A 16,665-nucleotide genomic window follows, 5' to 3' on the forward strand; every position below is an offset into this window, starting at 1 on the left:
CGTCATTGCTCGAGAAGAACGTAGATCTAATCTTATCAGTTTAATCTTATCAGTCTACCGAAAGATCTCTAGGCCAAGGAAAACCACGCCTTTTGATCGCCCACCTGTCCACTTGCTAACGCCAGGGTACCGGTGTTTCCCAGGTTTATCCCATCAGCAGAATGGAATTAGGTACCGACGATACCGATCTGCCTCTTTATTTTCGTCTCGGCTTACACAACATTAAATTCAGCACAGTTTGCACTTGGCATGGAATGGAAGCGTAAACTCCAGGTATATCCAAAAACATTGATTCTCTGGATTGTTCTTTCGAATACTCAAACCGAGTATTGTACTCATATTTGATGAGTAAAGTCTCTTTTTCACCGCCCTAAAACCGCTTCTCGGTTGCCAACTTGCTACAAAAGTGTAGCAGGAAAAGGTTCTAAAATAACACGGCCTGAACTGAATGTTTTGTACAGGTATAAAGAGAATCGAAAATGGGTTTCCAAAAAGATAAAAAAAAACGCCCTGATATATGCAAAAGTTTTGTAATAGATGCAAAAACATAAACATCCTCCCAGTTCCCGGTTTATGCCCGGAATGGAACGGCGACACGACGCGCTTTCGTTGCCACAATGTTAATCGCCGCCGACTGTCCAGCCGTGCAGCTTGTGCCGGCGGCCAGTGCCTGCACTGCCGACCATGCACCGCTGCCGCACCGCTGGAAAGACGTCCCTCCAATGCAATTCCATTGACCTTCGGGGCTGCAGGCAGCACCAGCAGCAAAGGCGCCGGAAGTGCCGCTTCCCCCAGAAATCGACGGGGCAGGCTGAGCAGCCGGTTGGGTTTGGGAGGGCTGGACTGCCGGAGACTGGACCGCTGGGGACTTCGGCGTAGACGGCTGAGACGCCACTGGTTGCGCCGCAGCGGGCTGGGTGGTGGCAGCGGGCGGGCTGGCAGCCGACTTGCTCGGCTCGATAAAGACACCGCCGGCGAGCGTGGTCGATGGCGAAGGGGGCGCAACCGCTGCTGTGGTAGGAGCGCTGGATCCGCTGCCTCCGCTACCTCCGCTACCTCCGCTTCCAGAAGCAGGGCTGGCAGCCGCACCACAGTTGGCACCAAGAGGGGAGAGCGCTCCACTGGCGAAGATGTCGACTGACTTTCCAGGGTTGGGGTATGCGTAATCTTGACCCTCAACTGTCACACATCCGTTGGCCGGAGCAATGTTGGCCACAACCATGTCTGGAAGGGACTCCCAGTTCGACTTATCACCTCCAGTGCCGGTCAGAGTGACAGGCGCGCAATTCATGTAGAACTCGCGGTTGCCAATCTTGTTCAGCCACGTCCAGGCAACCGTGGCATTCCCCGTAGGAATGTCGTCCGGGATCGGGAAGCTGTAGTCGAATGGGACCGGAGCAGTCGGGTCGTTGCCCAGATTCCCTGGCGTATTCTTTGCGGGGCAACCGCCCTCGATCGAATGAATGACTTTCCACACGCTATTCTTGGTCGGGGCAGTGTCATAGGTGATCGAAATTTGACACGATCCTCCACCGTGGACAGCTGTACCAGTGAATCTAAGGGGTTGTGTGGAACCCAACGGCATCACGTTGGTGAAGCCATTGGCATTGTAGACGCCACCCGCTGCTTGGCAAGGAAAGTTGCTGCCACTTGGATCGAGGGGCCCGTTTTGAGCAGCTGGTGTAGTGAAAATCTTGGGCGTGTTCATGAGAATGTGAGCGTTTGAAAGGGCCGCAAAGCCGCTGGCGGCAATGGCTGTCTTTGTGAAGAACATGGTGATATAAAGGGCTGGATCGTTCCAGACGACAAGTTCTCGTGTGTTGGAAATTTGAAAGAGTGTTGTTTTGGTGTAAGTCACAAGAGAGTGCTTAGGATCTGGTACGAGACTTGATATCTTGAGAAAAGGAGGGTAGTGCACCAGGCAGATGAGTTCAACTCAACAGAAAGAAACAAGACTAGCCCTTGAAAGAATGGACGAGGCAGCTCGAGTACGGTGAGACGTGAGGTGAAGAACAGGAGTTCACGACATCACCAGGACTTGGCAGCCTCCTTATATACCAAATATACCAGGACCAAGGGAGGGAAAGGGGAAGGCTAGAAACGGGCGTACTCCGCGAAAGCGAGGTGATGACGAGAGAGAAATACAAAAGGAGAAAGGAATGGATGGGAGCTGCTGCAGGAACAGACACACATGAGTCCTGTGATTGGACGCGAAGCTAGTGAGCCTGTACCGAGACCGCCCTTGCGGCTGGAGGGCTGCCTTTGGACTGGGCATCCATCGGTCCCCGTCGAGTGGCGATAGGGACCCTGACCACTCAGCCCGAGCCCTTGAGCTGCGGTTGTCGCACTCTGTTGCAGAGGGGATCGCCGTCAGGGGGCAGGGGAAGGCTGGTGAGGCATCCCAAAGCTTGAAGGGGGGCAGCTATTGGCTGAATGGGGTGCAGCTGGTTTGTTTCGAAGTTCCGGGATTTGGGCGGCGACTGGCCGTACGCCAACCCACGCTGGTGGATTCCGTGCGCGAGTGGGTAGGGATGCGAGCAGAACGCGGAGCCCCTGACTAGGAATGTAGAAGTGCGGCAAGGCAGGGAGCAAAGAATGGAGATGGGTTGACGGGCTTGATCTGATGGAGAGCGTGACCCGACAGTCTGACAATGGAACGAACTGGAACCAACCTACTTGGCTTATCCTTACCTCTACCTGACCTGCATGCTCTTCGTGCCTGCTCTTATTACTCGGCCAGTTCAATAAAGCAATGTTGGTTATGGTTTATTTAGTACAAAGATGTACGGAGTGCTCCGGTGCCATCGACAGGCCTGGTATGCTGAGCAGAACATTTTGTCTCTCTCTTTGCCCCTTGGCGGATTGTGGGTGGGAGTCTGAAATGTTTGCGTTGCATTCTCCAGCGTCGCTGACTTCCAAGACGGGCTACTGCGTACGTTGTATCCGTAGACGGTCATTTGAATTTCATCCCTGGATATCGGACTTTTGAGGCCGCTTCGGTGGGCCGCGGGTCTCGGCTCCTTCCTCTGGGGCTTCGCTGCATTTTGGCATCGGCGGGACACCGAGCTGAGGAAAAGGTTTAGGGTAGGCGAGGAGGCCGTCGTTGAAGGCCCAGATCCTCTTGCGCACACAATGAACCTTGTCAGGGGCAGAAAAAAAGGCCGACGTGCCAAGGACTAGGGCTAGCGCGGGCGGCCTGCAAGCAAGGGGCCGTCCGTGGTGGCTGCTTCTATGCCAAGCGTGGATGACAGGGGGCGCTCAGCGACCGCACTTTCAGGCCGAGCAGAGGCTTCGGGACTCCCACCTTGAATCGACCAAAATCCGGGGAAATGACCGACAGGCAGTTCGTGCGTTGAGTGCCGTTTCGTCGCGTATAGATTGGGCTCATTTTGTTGGCCATGTTCGTGATATCTCCTTCGGTCTGGCATCTGTTGCTGTTTCGGATCACAGGGTCAACATCCCACTCTTGGAAGGTGCGGCCGTCTCCAGCCTCCCTCTGGTAGCGAAATGGTGCGAGATGGCCGGAATCTGTGGTCTTGCTTGCCTCTTTCGTCCAACCTCATCCATCCATCCCTTCTTCTCGCCCTGGGATGAAGATGCATGGGCAAACCTGGCGGTAGGCTTGCGCACCCAACCCAATGAACACCCCTGGGGACCTGGAAGGTGTGTGCTGGATCGAGGATTCAGGAGAACAGCTCAGGCTTTCTCCCCTTCCTGGCGGTTTGGGACGCGAGGGCAAGCATCGTCCGCCCCGATCTCACAGCCACTCACCGTGCCGAATGTCCTCATGCCGAGCACTGGAAGGAGGTACCCCTGCCTAAGAAACAGGGGTCTAAAGGTGGGGCAAGTGCTACCGACGTTCGTGAGTGGCACAGAGCGCCTTGACGCTGAAACGGACGTCTGCGGGGCTAAGAAGCGGATAAAATCTAATCAAGACAGTGGAAACCTCTTTCGACTACTCCGTGTGAACCTGGCAAAGGTTTACTATGTTCACCTCAGCTGTTGCAGAAAGGATCTAGTCATCTGCGGATTTTTTTCTTGTTTGATAAAAGACTCAAAAGCTCCCTCCATCGGCGCTTAGTAGGCCTTGCGGGGTTACCTATCCGAGGCCAGCTTGCGTGGCCGAGCTGTCAAACTGCCAGGATCTCTTGCCTGGCCTTGCCCAGCAACCTCCTAGGCCTTCCACGTCGTTTTCACACGTATGGACATTAGACGGGCCTAGGGGGACTGGCGAAGCACAGCTTTAGGTAGATCAGGTGTTCCCTCGCCACGAACCGGTCAGTAGAAACAAGAGCGAAAATCCTTGAAGATGTCCAGACGGCCTGAGCATGAGGTCTTATTTCGCCTACGTTTATTTTTGCAACGTTCATGCACGTCAAGGACGGTGGCGCAGTCGTCTGTTCTCAGGCGGATATTGACGCGATGACATGATCGACGCCGGGGGTTTCCCGCAAGCAAACCGCCCCAATGCCCGGCAGCCTGGCTAGCTAGGTAGGTATGGTTGTAATGCTTTAACTCGTCAAGCAACTCATCTCAACTTCGACCGCACCGTCCGGTGTTCTGTGCGGCGCGGCCGGCCTCGGACTCGTATACCACATCCTTCTCGGATAACAATCGAAAAATCCTCGAGGCCACAGCATGCACATGATTTAGTCTTCTTCGCCAGGTTGGCAGGATATTTCCCAAATTATCGTTTCATACCCAAGGGTGAACTTTCTTGACTGGGCAAGTCTAGTGTTGTCAAGAGCCGGTGTCGACTCTCTGGAATACACCTTCGCCCTTAAAATCTTACCCGTAACCTATTTGTCTTCGTCTTTGTTAACACTTGATAGCCCCAATGTACTGAACTACCGGTCCTTCTCCCCCTCCAGCTCTAAAGTATTACCGGGCAGTCCCCGGGTCCCAGCTCAGTTAGGTTAGTTGGCCGCAGAGGCAGGCTGGTCAGGGTCACAGTCTTGGGAAACAAAAAATTAGCTCCCGTGTCTGTCAGAAGCTAGAGGAGAGGAGCAAACAAGGGTTGATGAGACTGGAGCGATCACGCACCCTCGAAGACGTAGCCAGCCCGCGTCCACTTCTTCAGCTTTTCTCGGCGGAATTCCTCCAGGTCCCACTCCTTGTCCTCGAGATCCCTCTTGTTGCGGTAGACGTAGACCTGGGCCGTCTTCTCGTCGCACTCAACGTTGCCTTCGCCCTTGGCGTTGCCGACTTTGACGAGGAGCCGGACCTTGACAGTGCGGCGCTCATAGGCAGAGCCTTCAAAGTAGTCGAGCTTCTGGATGTTGGCCTCGGTCAAGCCCGTGACATGGGACCCAAAGACTTGGTGGTCCTCGTCCTCGGTGATGCCGGGGTAGTCGGCGTACTCGACGCGGCGGCGACAGAAGCCGTGCAGGATGGCAGGGTGGAACGAGTGCAGCTTGGCGATTGCCTCGGGCACATCCTTGTTGTTGTAGCATACCGAGTAAAACACCTCGGGGACCATCTGCGTACCCCCGCGTCCGCCTTCAGTCAACGACCAGAGCCCGCCGAGTTGTTTGGGTTCTCGTCTTCTCATCATACCAGGGTTCCTGTGTCATATCAGCCATCGGCCCGATCGTCGGACGTGATAGACGGGAGTGGGGAAGGGCAGCCAAAATGTTGCGTCTCTCCTCCATCTCTTCCTAAACTCACCATAGAAAAATGCGCAGTGTAGCCCATCGTCGCTCTGGGCCGTAGCCGCAACTAGGCCGCCCATGTTTGTCTGCCGTTTGAAGTCAACTACCTATAGTTGGCCGTTGACGATTGCTGCTAGGTGGCGGGGCGAGGCTTGGAACTTAAAAAGTTGCAGCTTCTGAAGCTAGTGAGGGGTGGATAAGAGCTTACCTAGGTATGCTATGTAATTGCCTAACTCGGCGACCGTGCAACTTGTCCAAAACGGGAAGCCTAGACCAGACCAGCTAGATAAGGTAGGCAGGCACCGTCTAAAGCACGAAGGTGGACGGCGGACACTGAAAACTGTTTCGCAATTGGAAGGCTAGGCAGAACACTTCCAAGGCTGTCGAAAAATTGCATAAACAACTGACAAGGACAAAAAGTCCGGGACGCTTATCGCTGACATGTTATTCCGCGGACTACCTACCTTGGTTAAGACCTCTCCTCAGCCAAGCAATCAATGGACCTATTACAATACCAATCAACCACGTTGGCACCCGCGTCATATAGAAGCTAGGTTAGGCAGACTTGGACGACGAACCTGCTAGAGGCGGTTGAAATGCGGAGCCCCACGGCAACAAAGGTTCAAGACGTGACTCTTTCAGGTACACTACCCAGGCATCTGATGCATCACTCAGATATCAGATACTTAGGTACATATAATGCATATCTAGCGCCAAAGCGAGGAATCGAAGAATTTCTCATGCACTTGATGCATTCAGGATGCTTGGCGTCGGGTGTTCTGTTTCCAGTTGCGAATTGTCATCTGGTCTAGAAACGAAACAGTCGGGCACAGGACCCTACTGCTGCTGCTGCTGCTGCTGCTGCTGCCTGACCATCAGAGCGTGCCCTTTCTCCCGAACCAAGGAAGCCCAAATCTTCTCCGAAATCCCAAGGCCCCGGGTCCGCTTCGGTTCTGCAACATCGCACCATCGACCAGCATGACAAGCGGGTCGAGCTCGATCCCGACGTGGAGCTTCCCGTCAACGCCCACATACCGGCCAAAGGAATACGTTGGACGGAGGGAGCCCCGCCACCGCTTGGCCGTCTCATCCTCTCCCTCCTCTTCGTATTCATCATCTCCGTGCTCTCGCACGGCTCGGCTGGACACCACGTACGCAGCGCCCGACGCAATGCTGGTGGGCAGGCGAGGGAGAAACGCGCGTCGCTGCCGGAAGTAGAAGACGGCCAAGACACCAGCATCCAGACAGAGGATGGCGACGTCAACGAGAAAAGCAGTGCTGTCGACGAAGATGCGCGTCTCAGTCTCTATAGGAACGCCCGCAATCTGTACCTGCGGTGACGACGACGACGGGTTGTCCGACGCTGGAACATGTCCAGGTTCTGCCCAATGAGCACGGCAAAGAGCCGCCTGTACATGTCTTCGGCCGCCAAGATCACGACGTCGTGCCGCGGCACGCCCAGGCTTGGGTCAACGAGGTCGGTGCTGTTCAGCGCGAATCGCAATAACTAGTTGAACCAGTCCCGCGTGACCGTCGTGTTGTGCCACTCGTACCCGCCGTTGTTGGCGATGAGATAGGTTGCCTCCTGACCAGGCTCCTGGACACCTTCGGCGCCATTAGCTGCGACGTGTCCCGCGACTCGCCGTCCTGGACGTAGCCGGGGATGTTCCCCGCCGAGTCGGACGTGATGTCAAACATGGCGGTCCGCAGCTCTGCTTCGCAGTGGATTATGGCGGCCTAGAGCGAGCTGGGGGTGGTGGTGTCGCTGTCGCTGGAGGAGTCGAGGCGAGCCCACCCGAGGACCATCCTGTCGTCGCAGAAGCCGTCGTTGTACCATTCAAAATCTCCCCCGGACATCTGTACTTTGCTCAACGAACCGACGAGCTCCTGAGCTGACCGCCTCGCCGCACGGGATCTCACACTGGGAGGAGGGAGGGAGCACTGCGTCCACGTGCCGTTGTCCCGGCGGAACATCAAAGGAATCGTCGACAGTTCGGCGTTGATTCCCGACAAGTTGGCATAGGGCTGCGTCGTCGAGGGCGATGTCGCAAGCGCAGCGCACTTGGGAAGAGCCCTGAACCCACGCGCTTTGGTCCTAAATAGCCCAGGTCTAGGTCCGTCTTGCACCCGGGCAGTGGCATTGATTAGCAGGAAAGCATAGTCTCTGGTAACCCAGGGCCGGAGCCTCGTGTTGGAGGACAAGTTGGAATACACGGCATACAAGTGATCGAGGTACCCTTCCCAACTGGCGCCCTCGGAGATTATGGCGTTGCGGCTTAGATTCGTGCGACGGCTTTCTATGAAAGCGGTTGGATACTCCATTGCAACAGACAACTCGTTGAACGTGCCACCAAGAGCCACCGTCAGAGCATTGACAAGGAGCGAGATGGAGCCTAAAGCCCCTAGCAAGAAATGCTTCGACCTCAAGGCCCGCCATACAACGAGCTGAGGCGGCAAACTCGTGTATTTGGCATCCAGCGTCTTCTCGGCGGGACGCTTTCCCATGCGCAGCTCGTGAAATGGCTGCAGTATGCTCAAAAGCCTCGTTAACAGTACAAGAAAAGGCTCGAGAAGGGTTGCAAACACGGTTGGGATGTAGTTCTCGAGCAACTGCAACACCTCGAAATTGTCCGTCGGGCGGGGAAGGCCTAGGGGGTGCAACATGTGAGTAAATACCATATTCAACTTACAAAGGAGAGCCATTGACAACTTACCATGCAGCTCCTCTTCGTGTTTCTTGAGATACACTAGCACACCGGCCCCGCAGAGCAGGATTGAAACCAATATGATTCCTGACGCGGGGCGCAACTCCCGCGGCTGGAACGGCGAGTAAGCCGTGCTTCTCCGGAGCCCAACGCCCGTGCCGGCCCCACCACCGGAGCTCATCGGAGGGTCTTGCGGCTGCGGCTCGAGATGCTCGAGCCGGGGCGGGTAGCTCCCAGTCAGCGCAAATCGCTGCCCCGCCAGGCCCTGTGCGAGCGTCTTGCTGTCGGCCGAGTCCGATTCTGCCACGGCGGGGCGGCTAAGGAGGGTTGCGCACCTCTTCAGCGCAGCTATAGTGAAGCCGATGGCCGCCGGGTCCCGCGGGAGCTTGCTCTCGGCCCTAGCGCACGTCCACAGCACCGCGGCAGCCAGCAGCGCGACCCGCACCAGCAGCCCCTCGAGGACGGCGGCTATCGGCCTGCTGACCTCGACCCCGTAGAGCGTGCGCTGCACCGTGCCAGCAGTCGCGGCCTCGGCCCGCCCCGTATCTGATAGGATCTGCGACATGGCGATGGCGAACACGGTCTTGTGGGCCAGGGCAAAGGCGTTCTCGAGAACGGATGCGTTTTGCAGCGCTGCCGCGGGCGCGCCGACGAGGCCTAGGGCATATGTCACCATTAGCGTCACCGGGCCGGCTACGTTTTGCTCCTTTTGGAGAATCGGCCACGACTGGATGGTGGTGGATGCCGCGTAGTCCCGGGTGGCCGTGGCGGCGGGCACCCCGGTGCCCATGAGGTACTCGAGCGCCGTGGTGTTGAACTTGGCCGCGCCGAGCGGGTCCCTCGAGCCTACGGGCACGACTGAGTTGGCGTCTAGTTGCTTGGTAGCCGCCGAGACGTCGACAGACACCCTCTGCTTCCAGTACGTCGGCTCGCAGAAGATCGCCGTGACGTTGTTGCCGCCGTAGTCGACCTTGATCTTGGAGATGGGCGCCCAAGCGGCGAGGAACTGGTGCCGGAACGACGAGTTGCAGCCCGGGCCCTCAAGCCAGTAGTCTAGCGCGGCTTGCTCATAGTAGCCAATGTAGAGGACCGACAATGAGAGGTTGTTGTACGGCTGCTCGCATATATGAATCTGGCTGGCCGGGTCAGTCAGTCAGTCAGTCAGTCAGTCGCTGGAGAATAATGGCCAGATCCTCGCTGCATCTCTCGCCGCCTCTCCTTCTCCCTCTTCTTCACCATGGGGCTGCCGGGCAGGACCCGCCAGCAAAAGGCAGGCAACGAGACGGGATGGAAGCTCCTGACCATGCGCGTACCGGTGCTGGCCTCGGTCATCACCACGCTCGCCCTCGCCGGCGCCGTCGAGTTCCTCTCGCAGAAGAGTGCGAAGCAAGGAGGCCTGTCCCTCAGTAATAGCGCCGACGACATCCCGTTTGCCGTCACGTTCTCATATCTCTACGGGATCACAATCGTTGCCGTCCTGTACAGCCTCCTCTGGACCTGGGTCGATCTTGACATCAGGAGGCTGCAGCCGTGGCTCGAGCTGTCGCGCACCGGCGGCGCTGACGCCGACTCCTCGCTGCTTCTCGACTACCCCTTTACCTTCTTGGCCTTTATTCCCTTCTCGGCCGGCAGGAGAAGGTAAGGAACCACGGTTGCCCGCCCCGAAAGCTTCCAGAACGCTGACCCGCAGAGAAATGCAGACACTGGCCGGTATTCTTCTCTGGCATCGCCTCCATGCTCGTGTTTGGGGGTGTGACGCCCCTGTCGAGCTCCATATTCGGCGTCAAGGAGGTTGTTCTCGTTCAGGACACGGTAATGACAACCTCATATGCACTCCCAACTCTCTAGGAGCAGTCCGTCAAGACTGACTCGTCGATCATGACCGAGGCTTACGGCGTGACCTGGCTCGGACAGCGTCTCCCTGCTTTCGCAACACGAGAGCACGCCTTCGTTCCCTTCTCTCCTGCAGAGTCGGCCGCAAACGGCTCGCCAAACGAGACGTGGACGTCCAACACGACCATGTTCACAACTGATCCGTCACGGTCAATATGTGGCATTTTGGCAAGGACAAGGCAGCAAGCGCCGCCAACTAAGCGCTGTCAAAGACGGTGCTGCGCAGCTTGCACAGTGCATTTGCTCCCGAAGCTGGGAATAGCACCACGAAGGATTTGGATTGTAGAAGCTCGCCATATCTGGTCAACCCGTCGATATCCATTGGCTTTACCCTCCCTACCTTAGGTATCCGTACGCGTTGAGGGTCTATCCGTACACTGTACACTGTGCGTTTCCACAAACGCGGATGCTAAATTACACATTCCAGCCAACATGTAAAAAACGGCAAGTCAAACAAAGCTGAGTCCGGGGGCGGCTTTAGCTAAGGACTCGGGGTTGGTGTTCAGGGCGGTAAGTAGTCCAATTGTTTGCTTGGAACAGAAAGGCGACGAGAAAAGTGAAACGCTGCCTTGCCTGGCGGGGGACAGGGGGCTGCTTATACTCGGCCCGCGCTAGGTGACGGCCCGCGATGTTGTCCGACAGGGCCGGTGCGAAGTTGCCGTTAGAATGGGTCTTCCTTCAGTTTTCTTATATTTTGCGAGGTAATATACTATTTCGACTTCAGCTTTTTTTGACTTGCTTCAACAAGATATCAACGGAGATGGAAGCTCTCGGCCTGAGAGAGAGCAGATGGGTAAGTACTGGGAGTGATATGCCGTAAGGTATGTACGGAAATACTATACAGTTTTACACGAGCCTTCTCGACTCGGCACTGACAAGCCAGGTTGGGTTCCTAGGTCCCAGTGCCATCCAAACTGAGTAAATGCCCATAGATGGCCGGTTCAACAAACAGGTAATTAAAGGCCGGCTATCATCCCAACCCAGCTTCCCTAAAAGTCAAAATGAGAATGTTACAGCCGTAGCAGTGATATCCATCCACGCCTCAGACCAGCAGATAACCCTAACCTTAAAATCCAAGACCACGGCTGTTCAAACCGCCCCGCTTACACCCACTCATCACCGCTCATCGGCATCACATCACTACACCAATCACTCACTCGCTCACTTCCACGGTTGAGCAGACACATAAGCACACCTACCTTCACTTTCACTACACCAACCACGCCTCCCCTAATCCATGCCCCAAAAATGTCAGAAGAGCTTCTCGACGAAATAGAAGCCATCAACTCCATCTACGGGGAGGACACACTCACACCCTACCCATCATCAGACACACCAGACTCGGGAATCTACATCCTGCGCCTGCCCCCCCTCGACCCCTCCCCTGATCCAGAGTCAGGGTCAACATCATCACTGCGCCTGCAGTTCCCCGCGGGGTACCCCGCAGCCGCACCGCCCGCGGTGGTGGGCACGCACAGCAGCAGCGGCGGCAGCAAGCGCGGGGCGGCGGCGCGCGATCTACAACTGTTCCGCGGCGCCGTGGCCGCCGTGTACGCGCCGGGGCAGGTGTGTCTGTTCGACGCGTTCGAGCGGTTCAAGGAGGACGCCGCTGCATCCGCTGCTGCCGTGCACCGTGATGATGATCAGGAAGGCGAAGAAGAAAGTGCGGTGACGGAGGAGGAGGAGCAGCCTGCGGGCAGCCACGGCGGCAATGGCGAGGATGAAAACGAAGACGAAGCTGCGCCGTGGGTGATATCCGACCCCGTAGTCGAGCTCAAATCGACATTCGTCGCGCGGTGCGCGGCGGCATCATCGCCCGCACAGGCGGCGCGGTACATCCGCCATTTACTCGCGAGCGACCGGCGGGTGCGGGGGGCGACGCACAACATGACGGCGTGGCGGATCCGCGGGGCCGGTGGGGCGACGTTCCAGGACTGCGACGACGACGGCGAGACAGCCGCGGGGGGCCGCCTGCTGCACCTGATGCAGCTCATGGACCTGTGGGACACGGTGGTGGTGGTGACGCGGTGGTACGGCGGCCAGAAGTTGGGGCCTCGCCGCTTCGCGCTGATCAATACCGCCGCCCGCGACGCCTTCGTCAAGGCCGGTCTGGTTAGTGACTCGGCGGCGGCTAAGAGGAAAGGCCATGGGAAATGAGAAAAAAGGTTGGGATGTTGGGTCGGCATCTGGTGAAAAGCTAGTGCGACTGCGACTGCGACTGCGACTGCGACTGCGACTGCGACTGCACCTGTCCCTACGCCTGCGTCACTCGTGAGAACGCAGTTGCTCTATTTAAACGGCCGCTACTGGAAATCGTTGCACCCTTTTTCTGTCCCACGGCGAGATAAAAACCACGGCAATGTCGCCCCGCTCATAATTAGCCACCTCGAAAAATCCTTCAGATTTGTCTGGTCAAAACCGACCGACTTCAGGAATTGCTCAAACCCGCACCATTTTTTGGACTCCTTGTGCTATATGATGTTTTAGTTTAGTTTGTACCCACCACCCCCTTTTCTCATCCCGCACCCCCTTTTTTTGGCCCCCGAAGACCACCCGCCTACCCGATCACTGCTCCTCCTTGGTCAGCAGGGGCGTCAAGATGGCCAGTGCTTTCACCGACTGCTCGGCGGAGAGAATGACGGCGCCAGCGCGCGCAGTCGAGAGGTACGACAGCTCGGCGCTCTCCATCATGTGCATCTCCTGCACCAGTTTTCCAGCGACGCCGGAAACGATCCCAGTGGCCTCGAAGGGCAGATTGTCGAGATCGAGAAAGATGGGGACCAGCGTGCCTTCGGTAGGGCCTACCAGGGAATCCCCAAAGACGCCCAGCAGGGACTTGTCCAGGAGCAGCGAAGGCGGGTCGTCCTCGGCCAGGGTGATGGACAGGAACCGCGGCTGAGACGCCAGCGCCGAGACGATGCTGAGGTACAGCTTCGTGTCCAACGTGTCGAACCAGCTTCGGCGGTTTCCGTTGGTCTGGGTTCTGGCCATCGAGGGCCGGTCCGAATAGCCCCTGAAGGAGGATTTCTCCCGGCCCGAGCAGTGTATCAGCTGCAGATCGGGGTCTATGTACGGCACCACGTTCCGCTTCTTGAGCAGCGCAAACGTTCGGGTTTGCAACTCGCCGACACTCGACGGCGGCGGCGTCGACGGCGGCTCACTGCTGTGGCTCGTCCCCCGGCTATGGGCTGGGGAAATGGCGGGCTTGAACGAAGACTCATCCTCGGAGAAGACGAAGCCCCGGGCTAAGAGGGCCTGGACGACGCTCTGCCGGTCCTTGGTCGGCACCAGGATGAAGTCGGAGTAGTACGTCGTTATGAAGAAGATGGGGATGCCGGCCAGTGCGAGAGGCGAGGTCAGGTCGACCACCCTCGAGCCAGCATCCATGCCGGCGCTGATGACCGAGATGACGGCATACGAGTCCTTGGAAATCGAGACCGTCTTGGAGAGCTCCTTGGGCAACTTCTTGATGGCCGGCTCAAAGACACTCTTGGCCCAGGCGCTGTGGCACACAATCGAACACTCGATTGGAGTGACGCTAATGTTTAGGAAGCCATGTTGGTTGCCAAGTGTCGAGCTCTCGAGCTCGGGTTGCTGGGCACTTCCACTGGCACCCTGGCTCTTCGGGAGAAGCACATTGAGGATTGGCTGGAGGAAGCTCGAGTAGAGGCTCAGAGGTACGTGGATCAGTCTCAAGGTTTCATCCTGCAGAGTCTTAACGTCAACCAGAATTCAAAATGTGCAAGTGGGACGAGACGATTGGGCGCGACTTGAGCGGGTGGGGGAATAAAGTGTCCCGACAGACTGGGTCACTCCCAATCACCTCAAACGCGCGGCTAGGAGAGGTGCACGGATCCTAGGCCGTAGGATTGGCCGGGGCCGCTCCTTTGGGACCATGATCTTGCTGGGTTCTGGGATTCTGTGCAGACCGCAGACTGCGGAGCAGGAGGGAGGACTCACAAGAAAGGTTATCTGTGCGTTCATGGTCAAGTATTTATCGGCTCGTCCCGGTCGCGAGGTTCTGGCCCATGAAGCGGCCGCCCAGAAAGTCCAAACTCGCACTTGGAAACTGAGCGGGTTCTAGGGGTGGGAGATGTTGTAAAACGGTAGAGAGCAGGAGCAAGCAAATAGAAAGTGAAATGAAGACGACTTTCTCAAGAGCTTCTGTTAAAGGGAACGGTTGTCGATGGGGAGCTCAAAGCAACAGAGGGAGGAATCATCGACTCGGGAAGCGAAACCTTATAGGCAAGAGGTGTCTGAGGGGGTGGATATGGCTATGGCCAGACAGAACAACTAGTTGAATCGTCTGTCTGTGTGTGCCGAGAAGATTTTTTTTTCCTTTTTTTTTCCCGTGGTGTCAAGGTGCATGCGTGTACTGTACGCACAGAAATGAGGATTCTAATTCTGGGACATTGGAAGCGGTGGAGGAAAAGTGACGAGTCGCATCACGCCATTTAACAACATCTGGCAGATGCTAGGTAAGGTAGGTAGTTGCTTTTCTTTCTTGTCCGGCTAGCCGTCTTGGTTCGTAATATGAATACCGTATGGGGAAACCGTGTAGTGGGACGAAAAAGGAAGGGCAAATCAAGATTTCAAAGCCATTGTTCGTTGCTGGGTTTCGATCACCAGGTGGTTGTTGCAGTTATGACGGCTGAGACAGACCAAGGTGGGGAGAACAAGCCAGAGAGAGAGTTGAAAGCGCTAGCAATCTCGCTATGTCCAGCGCCTGGCTAAGTTAGGGAGCGAGGAGGCTGCTGCCCCACTCTGGCCCCTATTGTTCTGTTCTCCTGGTTTCGCTTCTCAACGAGGATATGGAAGAAGTGAGTGCTATGGTAGGTAGCAATTTCGAGTAGTTTGATGACGTGATGACTTCTCTCTGGAGCGACTTAGAGGAGGGAGGAGGGTCCAAGAGACCGCATATACGGAAGTGCGAGAAAGGGAGTGTGCGTGTGTGTGGTGTCAAATCGGATAATGGATGGCCTTTTCCCTTTTCCCAAAGACATACACAGCCCAGCATATAGCACCTCGGCTTTTGTATTGTATTGTATGTACATACATACGTCAGGCAGAGCACCCAGGTAGACAGACACGTAGGACCCGTGACAGCCCAGCCCAGTCCAGCCAAGTAACAATGCGATCGGCCATGCTGGCAGCGAGGGGTAAGAGAGAGAAAAGAGACCTACCTTACCAACCTTGGGTAGGTTGGTGGAGAGAGATCCGGATCGATGCCCGCCAAGAGACTCTCAAGCTAGGAGGCTTTTGGAGGTGCATGCATTTGCATGCAGGTGCTAGTGGGGCAGGACGTGGGGGGGAGAACCCAGAACCCCCCAATGGGTGGGATATCCGGGAAGGGGGACTTTTTGGCTTTTGCCAGGTTGCTAGGTAGGTTGCGACTGCCATCCACAGCACGTCCCAGCGTTTCCCAGGCACAGTGCTCTGTGCATTGGATTGGACACTGGAACGCCTCCCTTTCCATCCATTGCCGTACCTTAGCTAATAGCGGCTCAGCCTACCTTACCTTGGGAGCACGGGAGATGTGCATGAGAATGAGAACTCGTGCTAGAATCTAGCCTGGTTCTAGTGTCGAGCTTGTGGGATTCCCATAGCCGCATTGGCTGAGGTGAAATGCCTCTCATCGTAAAAAGACGATAGTAGATTCATCATGGCCAGAATACCCGGCGATAGGTAGGTGGAAGTTAGGAAGACGCAGCGGTGGTTCCATTTCCAGGGCAGGACCCTTTTCTGGCGGGGTTCGGCTTGGAGGACGGGCTTCTCAAAGGGCGGGATTGAGCTCAAACACCCCCGCACCCGCTTTCCGAAAAAACCCCCCCCCGCGCTCTGCCCACTCACGCGATTCTCGCAGCGCTCACCACCACAAACAACCTAATCTAGGCACCCTCACGGACTGGACTGGATTGCGAAAGATGAGAAATACATCTGGGACCACTGTGCCTCGATGCGCTAGGGAATTTCAGGTGAAAACAAATATGTCATGCCAATTCGCTGATCGCTGCGGGATTTCGGGGAAACCGGCCAACGGCGGGATCGAACCAGCCCAACCCCAAGCTGTGTCATTGTCGGGGGGAGCCGTGGCGCCTGTCACTAGAAGTGTTTGGACGATGCACGACATTTTGCGCACGGCTGGGTGGCCAACGAAACGGCGACCTGGGAAATAGGTGCCTCCTCTCCCCGCGTCGCCGATCACCCTTCCCGCCCTCTAGCGCAATTCACCTCAGCTACTACAGATACAGTATGTTCATGACGGGGGCAGCGACAGAGGGAGGGACCGACGCCCGCCAGTTGCCAGCAGCGCGGATTCGAACCCCCAATGTCTAGTCTTGTCCCTGCATTCGACGCTTGTTTGGTTATTTCAGATTTGAAATACCGACTTTCGTCCGCCCATCTGTTGGTCCGCT

General features: G+C 56.6%; 8 protein-coding genes across 8 annotated transcripts; 3 read left to right on the forward strand and 5 right to left on the reverse strand.

Annotated features, from left to right (window-relative positions):
- Positions 1 to 571: 571 nt before the first annotated feature.
- On the reverse strand, positions 572 to 1,774 carry B0T26DRAFT_640227 (uncharacterized protein; the record flags this gene model as incomplete). Its single annotated transcript, XM_060437215.1, has 1 exon — positions 572 to 1,774. One exon carries the CDS (start codon positions 1,772 to 1,774, stop codon positions 572 to 574), a length of 1,203 nt encoding a protein of 400 aa, XP_060301040.1.
- Positions 1,775 to 3,117: 1,343 nt separating this feature from the next.
- On the forward strand, positions 3,118 to 4,509 carry B0T26DRAFT_162723 (uncharacterized protein). The gene has a single exon (XM_060433508.1). It carries the CDS (start codon positions 3,245 to 3,247, stop codon positions 4,079 to 4,081), a length of 837 nt encoding a protein of 278 aa, XP_060301041.1. The 5' UTR covers positions 3,118 to 3,244; the 3' UTR covers positions 4,082 to 4,509.
- Positions 4,510 to 5,035: 526 nt separating this feature from the next.
- On the reverse strand, positions 5,036 to 5,731 carry B0T26DRAFT_640247 (AIG2-like family-domain-containing protein; the record flags this gene model as incomplete). Its single annotated transcript, XM_060437216.1, has 2 exons — positions 5,036 to 5,499; positions 5,668 to 5,731. The coding sequence occupies 2 exons, from the start codon at positions 5,729 to 5,731 to the stop codon at positions 5,036 to 5,038; spliced, it is 528 nt and encodes a 175-aa protein (XP_060301042.1).
- Positions 5,732 to 6,488: 757 nt separating this feature from the next.
- On the reverse strand, positions 6,489 to 7,349 carry B0T26DRAFT_748445 (uncharacterized protein; the record flags this gene model as incomplete). The annotated part of the gene is made up of 4 exons (XM_060444964.1): positions 6,489 to 6,538; positions 6,619 to 6,957; positions 7,014 to 7,158; positions 7,242 to 7,349. 4 exons carry the CDS (start codon positions 7,347 to 7,349, stop codon positions 6,489 to 6,491), a joined length of 642 nt encoding a protein of 213 aa, XP_060301043.1.
- A 39-nt stretch (positions 7,350 to 7,388) lies between these two features.
- B0T26DRAFT_748446 (uncharacterized protein) lies at positions 7,389 to 9,480 on the reverse strand (the record flags this gene model as incomplete). The annotated part of the gene is made up of 3 exons (XM_060444965.1): positions 7,389 to 8,299; positions 8,366 to 9,395; positions 9,451 to 9,480. The coding sequence occupies 3 exons, from the start codon at positions 9,478 to 9,480 to the stop codon at positions 7,389 to 7,391; spliced, it is 1,971 nt and encodes a 656-aa protein (XP_060301044.1).
- Positions 9,481 to 9,593: 113 nt separating this feature from the next.
- B0T26DRAFT_748447 (uncharacterized protein) lies at positions 9,594 to 10,687 on the forward strand (the record flags this gene model as incomplete). The annotated part of the gene is made up of 4 exons (XM_060444966.1): positions 9,594 to 9,994; positions 10,057 to 10,168; positions 10,205 to 10,406; positions 10,677 to 10,687. 4 exons carry the CDS (start codon positions 9,594 to 9,596, stop codon positions 10,685 to 10,687), a joined length of 726 nt encoding a protein of 241 aa, XP_060301045.1.
- Positions 10,688 to 11,497: 810 nt separating this feature from the next.
- B0T26DRAFT_672765 (ribosomal protein S5 domain 2-type protein) lies at positions 11,498 to 12,406 on the forward strand (the record flags this gene model as incomplete). The annotated part of the gene is made up of 1 exon (XM_060439506.1): positions 11,498 to 12,406. The coding sequence occupies one exon, from the start codon at positions 11,498 to 11,500 to the stop codon at positions 12,404 to 12,406; it is 909 nt and encodes a 302-aa protein (XP_060301046.1).
- Positions 12,407 to 12,814: 408 nt separating this feature from the next.
- B0T26DRAFT_637377 (ACT domain-containing protein) lies at positions 12,815 to 14,233 on the reverse strand (the record flags this gene model as incomplete). The annotated part of the gene is made up of 2 exons (XM_060436918.1): positions 12,815 to 13,954; positions 14,210 to 14,233. 2 exons carry the CDS (start codon positions 14,231 to 14,233, stop codon positions 12,815 to 12,817), a joined length of 1,164 nt encoding a protein of 387 aa, XP_060301047.1.
- Positions 14,234 to 16,665: the final 2,432 nt, after the last annotated feature.

Source organism: Lasiosphaeria miniovina (assembly GCF_030549165.1).
Source record: "Lasiosphaeria miniovina strain SMH2392-1A chromosome Unknown B0T26scaffold_2, whole genome shotgun sequence".
In the NCBI taxonomy this organism is placed as follows: domain Eukaryota; kingdom Fungi; phylum Ascomycota; class Sordariomycetes; order Sordariales; family Lasiosphaeriaceae; genus Lasiosphaeria; species Lasiosphaeria miniovina.